Here is an 8,966-nt window from a genome sequence, read left to right as displayed (position 1 = left end):
AAAAAAAAAAGCTGTAACAATGAAACTCGAATACGTGGCGTGAATATGAAAAAAGATGCTGTTTGAAACAGTTGTTGTATTCTAGATTCCATAAAGGACGTGTATTGTTGGAACAGTCGGCTGTTGATCAGGGGAAACAACCATTCAAGTGGTTCGAGTGAAAGAAATCTGCTCCGTAGGAAATTGTTAATTTTTTTTTTTTTTTCTTTGGTGTGTGTTTTGGGATCAAGGTAAAGAGGAAAAGGTGAACTATGCTGATGTTAAATCTGAGAGACACAGGAAGCATTTCATCGATAAAACCCAATTTGGAGGATTTTTATGTATTTTTTTTTTCTTTTTTTTGTAAGTGAATCCTCAGTTTTTTCGAAGTCAAATCCCTGCATTGAAGACTTATTTTTATGTTGTAGTGTTCTGGAGTTCAATTCTTTCCTCACTCTGGCTTTCTTTTTGTCTGTCGACGTGGACTTTGTAGCACAGTCACTGGCCTCAGGTACTGTGGAAGAGCGAGAGAAACAGATATTAAGCTCTCTTATTATTATTATTGCACTTTTGGAAAAAAAAAAAAAAGAAAAAACGATTACAGTGGAAAACTTTAGGTTTGAAATTAACAATTAAGAAAACAACTTAATAAAGACTGATCTAGGAAGAGTCCTTCACAACGCTTATATCTGAGTTATGGCTGAAAAATGTTGGGAAAAAAAAGAAGAAGAAGAAGAAGAAGATATGTCTTTTGATTTTTATTTCTTACATCAAAATAATTTACCAGGAAATCATAGTTTGTGCCTTTCTAAGTAAAATGTTTAAAGCTCAAGTGAGTGTCCCGCGATGGCATTTTATCTAATCTGACCCAAATGCTCACTGGATTACTGTGTGTGTGTGTTCATGTGTGTGTGTGTTCGTGTGTGTGTGTGTGTGTGTGTGTGTTGGTGTGGAAGTTGTTGTAAGCAAATGTGATGACCGTGCACATCCCTCTCTGTCACTTGTCTACATGGTTTTCCCGCTGACCCTCTGCCGTGACAGTCGGCGGCGTTGGTTTGGGTCAGGACAGTGTGCCGGGTCACAGAGATCCAACAGACAGCAACCCAAATCTATCTGATCCGCCGCTTCATCTCATCTGGAGGTCACACACACACACATGCAGCTCAGTGTGCTTGTTTAAAAGGTACATCAGATCTGTAACACGACTGTTTCCCATCAAACTGGACCAGATCGGAAACAACTTGATAGAAGTTCTGACCCGCTGCATCGCTCGTTCTTTTCCATCGTTGTTTGTTTGTTTGCTCCGGTGTGTGACAGTCTGCTGCTCTGTGTTCATAACCGCCTGAAGCTTGTGGCTCATCAAAAATAGCAAAATTTTATATCCCTGAGTTATTTCAAGGACTAATCCAGCTACTTTAATTGTTCGCTCCCTTAAGCAGAAGGAATAAACAGTCGGATCTTCTGAGGTTCTGAGGTTTGGAGATGAGTAGGGCTCACAGTCCAGGAATCACTGGATCTCACATTTACCCACAATGCAACTGGAGATTATCATTCAGCTTTACAGGCCCCTAGATTCCTCCGTTAAACCTTCACATTTCCAGTTTGTAAACGATGTCAACTTTCCATAATTCTTCAGTTCCTGTAGGTTCATGTTCTCATGTAGAACTGATGGAGCGCTGCTTTAAAGAGCCGCTCGGCCTCCTCACCGCTCATGAGGTTTATCTTTAGATTTACACATTACACAAGACTGACTGACTGACTGACCGGTATGTCATCGCTGTATGATGTGAACCACGTGTGTGTCATGTAAAGGGAAGCTATGGAAGTGATGTTGCAAACATGTAGAAACCAACATGACCATGAGCTGGGGACAGACGCTGGACATCAGAGACAAACTGAGACTGAATGTTTTGTGACTGAATTAATGTGGGTTCAGACTTCATTCCAACCAAACGTGGAAACCCGAAGAAGATATTTGAAATCTCACATGATGAACAAAGTCGATGAGCTTTTTATGAGTTTATGTTGAGCTTCTCATGTGAACCTTGGAGAGATAAATGTCTGTGTGAGCTTGTTTGGAGGACTCAAGTGCTCAAAAGCCGCTGGCTGTGTGAAGGATGGAAAGAGGAACCGACTGTATTTGGTGACAGTATTGACACTCACGAGTTTTAAACGCCACTCATAACCATATGGCTTCATTTAGACCACATATGAGGCGTGTGCTCTGCAGAGCTGTATGTTTGCTGCTGTATAATAACCCGAACACAAAGCAAATGTCCAGATGTTCCGAGGATGACTCAGGACGCTCCAGGCGCGCTTTTACGCGTAAAGTTCGTCGCTGCATCCAAAAACCCTGACAGCTGAAAAAAAAAAAAAAGAAGAAGCTTTTGTTGGCGCAATGAATGATTCCACTTAAAGCTAAACCGGTTCAGCTGAGCACCGAGGAAACCCAGCTTTGACACGATCCATGACAAACGATGATTTAGAATTGGGGGATTTTTGATTTTTTTTTTTTTTGGAGATTCTCAGACCAGGGTTGAACTGTGTTTCTGCTCTCTTAGTGTAACTATTTGCATTATGTATTTGTAAATATGACAACGACAGATCTCTAATTGTGAATAAAGGAAGTTTTATCACAGGAGTCGACCATGGAGCAGTTTGTGCCTGCTGATCGGTCTTTATCAGTCTGCAGGCGGCTTTGTTACGCAGCGGGACATTTTCTCAACGACCTGTGCGCCTCCATGTGGTTCACGTACCTGCTGGTGTTCCAGCACTCGGTTCTCGGCCTGCAGAGCACCTCGGCAGGTGTGATGCTGCTCATCGGGCAGGTCGCGGACGGAGTTTGCACTCCTCTGGTGGGATACGAGTCTGACAGGACGGCGGGCAGCCTGAGACACGGCAAGAGGAAAACCTGGCATCTGTTGGGCAAGTACCTGAGCGCATGTGTTCCTCACAGGCTGCAGGAACGATGCTGTGTCCTGCTGCCAGCATTAAGTGATCATCAGTCATGATATAGAAAGAAAATAGACCAAAAAGATTAAAGCAAAAATACTGTTGGAAAATTAAAAACATTAAAGCAATATTCCGGCAGCGAAAGCGCCACAAATAAAGAAATGAAAAAATAACGGGAAACAAACATGGCAGAAAAAAAAACATCCATTTCCCACAATTAAAATACATTTTAGAGCCTTAACTAAGTTTTTTTTGACTGTTTAATGAAGGATATTTGCACGTGTAAAAACATCTCTTATACATACATTATATGGAGTAGAAGCAAACTCTAGATATATCTGTACTTTGACTGATTTCCACTACTTAGAGGTAACATGCACAGATAAAAATGTTCATAAAAAAACTTAATTTAACGTTTTTCTTGTGAAAGATCTCATTTAAACAATTAATGTGAAATTACAGAACCAGTGCTTCTCTTTAGATGTAACGGTATTAAACTTAAAGTATCAGTTTCATTTATTAAAAAAGAAGAAAAAGAATACTTGTGAAATTATTATTTATAATTATTTGTGAAATAATATTTGTGGTTATTTATGGTTATGTATCTTTAATGTTAATCCACTGTTTTTTGTCATTTTATTTATATTTCAAAAATATGGAACAAGCCTGTAAAAGAAAAAAAATCTGATCAATTACAAATCAATCAGTTATACGTTTCTTTTACAGTGTGCTCCATAAAATTGTATTTCCAGCAAATTGGCAGCGACCTGCTGCATCCTAACAACAAGTATTAATGCAGAGCAGTGTCCTGTTGAATGTTTATTTCTGCAGCATTTTAACAGAAGCAGTCGTAGAGGGGCTCATTTAACTACACTGGGTTTGTTGATAACATAAGAAGGCTTTAGATGAAGTCAGAGTTAAAAGTCTTTTCTTTGACACCTAGAAGTAAGTTGTCCAAGAACCAAAGAAGAAATTGTCTTCTACTGAGACGGAGAATCTGCACAGACATGAACAGCTGAGCCCTCTTATGAGAATGAACAGAGTTCAGGATGAGATCAGTGGAAGGTGCAGCCGTATGACAGGTCTTGTGGTGATTACATGTTGTAGATATTAAAACACTCTCACAGCCCACTGGACAGAATCAGACTGATTAGAAGGTGAGGACCCAGAATGTTCATTAAATGGTTTCAGAGCTGAAGGACTGCAGTCGTCCTCAGAGTTATTCATACCCTCCCATTAAAGAAGGAAAACACAGCTGGCACTGGAATAAGTTCACAAAAGTAATAATAAATAAAAATTTAATGAAAATCTAGCCGTTGCTTTTGACTTGTGGTTCAACAGAAATATATACAAAAAAACAAGCAAACCAGCCTGATGGACCTGTAAACTAATATCTAGCTGAACAACCCTTTGAGCCAATCACTGCCATCAGGTGTTTCCTGTAACTCTCAGTCAGACTTGTGCACCTGTTGGCAGGTGTTCTGGACCACTGCTCATCAGCAAAGGCCTCTCATTCATCCAGGACTGTTTTGTTTAGTTTAGTTTTTTAAATTATTCTTTTCTACCACAATTCAAAAGCAACATCTTATTTCACTAAATAATAATTTAACAAATTTTTATTTATTATTACTTTTTTCAGTTTCTTGTTATTTGAGTGGCTAAAGTGTATTTTGCCTTTTCTTTAATGAAGGGGATGAATACATCTGAGGACGACTGTAACAGCCACCCTGGTGTCCAACAAAGCTTCAGCAGAGATGATTTTATTTTTCTCTACAGAGGTAGAAAGAAACAGAGATGCTCATTCAGGGGATGTTAGTGTCAAAGCCCTGATGCTCCACATGACTCGGGACATGGGGGGAGTGTGGAAGTAAATCTGACTTCAGCCACAGCTCCCATTTATAACCCTCCACCACAACATTACTGACATCTTAATATCTTCATTTATGGACAACGGGTAACTCTAAACAACCTGTGATTGAGAAAGTGGTGGCATCACATGTGCCCTCAGATCCTACTTTAATAAATCTGCACGGGATGTTTGGTGTTTCATTTTAGATGAAGGACCAATTTAAACTGTAGCTGCTGGAAACACCATGTTAATAATAAAATAGCTTTTTATAGAGCACTTTTCTGAGCTCATGTGCTGGACCGCAGCACACTTTTCGGTCACACTAGTATTCCTGAAACGTTGTGATACTCTTGAATGTTCACAGCTCTCTCTATGGGTCTGTTTTCCAGGAACTGTGTGTGTTTGCGTCTCCTTCCCCTTCATCTTCATGCCCTGCCTGACGTGTGGCGACGGCGCTCCTCAGTGGGCGCAGATCCTCTACTTCTCCCCCTTCATCATCATCTTCCAGTTCGGCTGGGCGGCCACGCAGATCTCCCACCTGTCCCTCATCCCGGAGCTGGTGTCCAGGGAGAGCGCCAAGGTGGAGCTGACCGCCTACAGGTGAGCCGACGTCATCCAGGATGCAGTGACCTCAGATCAGATCCTCAGGCTTGGAAAGGCAGTTTACCCACAAAGGCAGAATAAAGTCCTACTGACGCTGTGTGCTTTAGGAACAGGAGCATAAAGGTTGTAATTATGGAAAAGCAGAATATGATTTTGGTTTAATTTAATCAGATTATGACATTGTTAGACGAACTGACTGCTGTTTTTATCCGTATGTTTAGAGTATGGATGGTGTCAAAGGGGACGAATCCATGTGAGGACGACTGTATGAGCCAAAGTGTTGAGCTGCTGCTTTAACAAAGCTGTCTGCTTCATTAGTCGTTGTCATAGTAATCGCATCCTGTCTTCTGGTTGGAGCATTTTGCTGTTTCTAAATTTAAAAAACAAAACAAAAACACTAAACCATGCATGATGAGGCCACTTATTTCATGTATTCAGATATCTGTCCAGCCTCTTCATGCTGTGCTACCTCAGCTTCCACAGATATCAGGATGTTCTAAAGTATGCCAGCAGTGCAGTGTGTATGTCCAGTATGTCACACTATAACTCCAGAGGTCAAGGCAGGCCTGGAGCATAATGGTGGCCACACAAAGTAGTGACACTTTGGGCCCAATGTGGACATTTTCATTTAGGGGTGTGTTCACTTTTGTTTCCAGTGGTTTAGACATGAATGTTTGTGTACTGAGTTACTTTGAGAGGACAGTAAATGTACACCGACTGCTCTACATGGTAGCAAAGTGTCATTTCTTCAGCCTTGTCCCATGAACAGATTTAATAAAATATTTGCAGAAATGCTCTCACTGTTGTGACAAACTGTGATGCAACTTTACACGTGTGACAATCAAAAAGCAACGAGGCAGAACGAGCAGCCAGAGTGGTGAAAACACAGCAGAGGAACTAATTAAACTAAAGAAAAGTGAAGTAACGATCATGTCATCATGTCAGCAGAGCAGCTCAAAACCGGAAGCTCTAAACTGTGCCTCCAATTCTTGCTTTAAAGCTGTTTTAGTTGCCGTGATACTGTTTAATTGCTCCAAATACATCCACCTATGTGCAGGTACACCTTCACCGTGGTGGCCAACATCACTGTGTACGCTGTGGCCTGGCTGCTCTTTCACTTCCAGTCCCAGCACAGCATGGACCCGTCCATCACAGACAGCCTGGGCCAGGCGGACATCCCTCTGTTCAGGGTGAGAGCAGACGGACGCCTGACAGATTTCTCCACTCTGGCAACTTGACGGTTTTGACTTGAGCCGTCTCGCTCCGTTCACAGGTGCTGGCTCTCATACTGCTGGCTATCGGAGCGCTGTTCTCGTTTGTGTTCCACGTCGGCACAAAAGAACCTGCATCAGCCAGCGAGACGGAGAACCCGCTGATCCAGCCTCCTTCATCGCAGGAAGAAGCTTTTCCTCGTCCTGTGTTTCAGTGGAAACACTGGCTGAAGGAACCGTCCTTCTACCAGGTAACTCCTACATCTGTACTGGAAACTTTCTGCTTTCTCATAAAGGTTCTTTTTCTTTTAGCTCGTAGGGAAATCCCTCGTAGCCTTGGTGTAACTACTAAATGGTCACTGGACGGCTTCCTAGTTTGCCTCATGTTCGTTTATTATTATTAATTACCCACACAGAGGTCAGTGAGCTGCCATACCAGGTGTTGGACCGACCATCAGGAGCAACCTGGGGTTCAGTCTGAACTTGAGAAAACGAGGAGCAGTAATTCACATTTTGAACCATCTGAATAACAGATGAGCTGCAGGGTGGCTCAGTGGTTAGCACTGTTGCCTCTATCTGTGATAGACTGGTTACCTGTCCAGGTGAACCTGCCTTCACCCTGAGTCAGCTGGGATAGACCCCAGCCCCCCACGACCCTAGTGAGGATTAAGATGTAGAGATGATGGATGGATGCTTTTACAGCACTGAGTACTGAGACACTAATGCACCTCAGCTGGCTCAGAATGATCAAATATTGTCTCAGCACGTTGCATCCTGTGTTTTAGTTTAGGTGAAGATCCTTTACAGCTTCTCGGTGTGGAGACGCTGACGATATGACACATTTAGAAGAGAACTGGTTTGGTATATAAAGTGTTTAGGTAAAGCTGATGTGAAGCTAATAACTGCAACCTTTAAATCTCGTGTCCTGCTTTCCTACCAGGTGGCTTTTCTCTACATGTGCACCAGACTGATCGCCAACTTGTCTCAGGCCTACATCTCCGTTTTCCTCACCACCTCCCTCATGTTACCAAAGGTACGGCTGCTCAGGCTTCTGTGACCCGTTGCTCTGTTTGAGTTTTAATTTAATGCTGGCGTCACTCCTCTCTCCTCAGAACTTCATCGCCGTCATTCCTCTGGTGATGTACGTCAGCGGCTTTGTGTGTTCGCTGCTCCTTAAGCCAGTCAGCAGGCTCATAGGCATCAGTGTGAGTGGCTGCTTCTTGCTTTAGTGTCCAGCCAGAGTCTAACATGAAGCACTGGATTGTTGGTGATAAATGTTTCTCTATTTCATGTGAGTCTCGACTGTGTATAATTAAAGCAGTTAATATAACCAGAGGGAGACTAAAGCTCTGGTTGGTCAGCTCAGTGAGTCCAGTAACACTGAAATAAACACGAGGCCGTTTATTTAAAATCAGTAATGAATGGACGTATGCTCCTTTGAGCTTCTAATTAATGTTTTTTTCTTCTATTTTGGTTTTTGTTGCATTTTTACTTGTCGTTTGTCCTTTTTTTGTTTTTTTCTGTCAGATTTATTTCTATTTATATGACGTAACTTCTTGTACTAATTAAATGGGACATTTACACGTGTGTCAAAGATAATAAAAAAATGAGCAAGCGAGCCTTTTTTAGGAATGTGGATGTGAGAATAGCTGCAATTTTTATCTTTCTGTATTTAAAAAAAAGCTAATTTTTGTTTCCTCCGTGTGATGGTTAGCACATGTATGAAGCTGCAGCTGTTCATATGAACTCTGTGATCATGTTAGAAACTTCCCTGAAATGGACTGTATGTGTTTGTTGTCAGATGACCTATTTGGTCGGCCTGCTGCTGGTGCTCGGCTTCGCCGTTTGGGTGTTTGTGGATGTTAAAATGGGAACAGAGAGCATCTACGCAGCAGCAGTGCTGCTGGGAGCCGGTTCGGCTGCCATCCTGGTCATGTCTCTGTCCATGACAGCCATGCTGATCGGGGAGCAGACGGTAAGTGGAGGGGAACGAACCTACAACACTTTCACAGCTCTGAAGGAGAGGTGTTGTACGGAGGGATTTAAAGGATGAAGCTGACCATATTCTTATTCATTGCCTTTTGAACATATAATCCCAAAAACCACATGCAAATCACACTTCAAGCTGATATTTGGTGGTGAGAGAGAAGATGCAGTTGCTGATTTAATCCAAACTTTTTAACCTCTTCCGCTCCATTTTAGACCAAAAACAACGACCGTGCTGTAAAATAAAATGCCTGCAGCTCCTAAACCACACTGAGACAAACAAGATCAGTCAGAAAGGAAACCTCCTGAAGTTTCTGATGAAAACGTCAGAAACAATTTATGTGATTAAAAAAAAACCCAGAGCAGCAGATACATGACGCTGTATG

General features: G+C 42.1%; 1 protein-coding gene across 1 annotated transcript in view; it reads left to right on the top strand.

Moving 5' to 3' along the window:
• The window catches only part of LOC103359437 (casein kinase I isoform gamma-2), a 58,792-nt gene that overhangs the window by 39,446 nt on the left and 10,380 nt on the right, over nt 1-8,966 (top strand). Inside the window, exon 12 of the mRNA XM_008284774.1 lies at nt 120-126. Within this exon, the coding sequence (XP_008282996.1) occupies nt 120-126 (7 nt within the window). The remainder of the gene's footprint in view (nt 1-119; nt 127-8,966) is intronic.

The sequence above is a fragment of the Stegastes partitus genome, unplaced genomic scaffold (genome assembly GCF_000690725.1).
Source record: "Stegastes partitus isolate 25-593 unplaced genomic scaffold, Stegastes_partitus-1.0.2 Scaffold371, whole genome shotgun sequence".
Classification (NCBI taxonomy): Eukaryota; Metazoa; Chordata; class Actinopteri; family Pomacentridae; genus Stegastes; species Stegastes partitus.
This window is presented reverse-complemented; position numbering and strand designations above follow the sequence as displayed.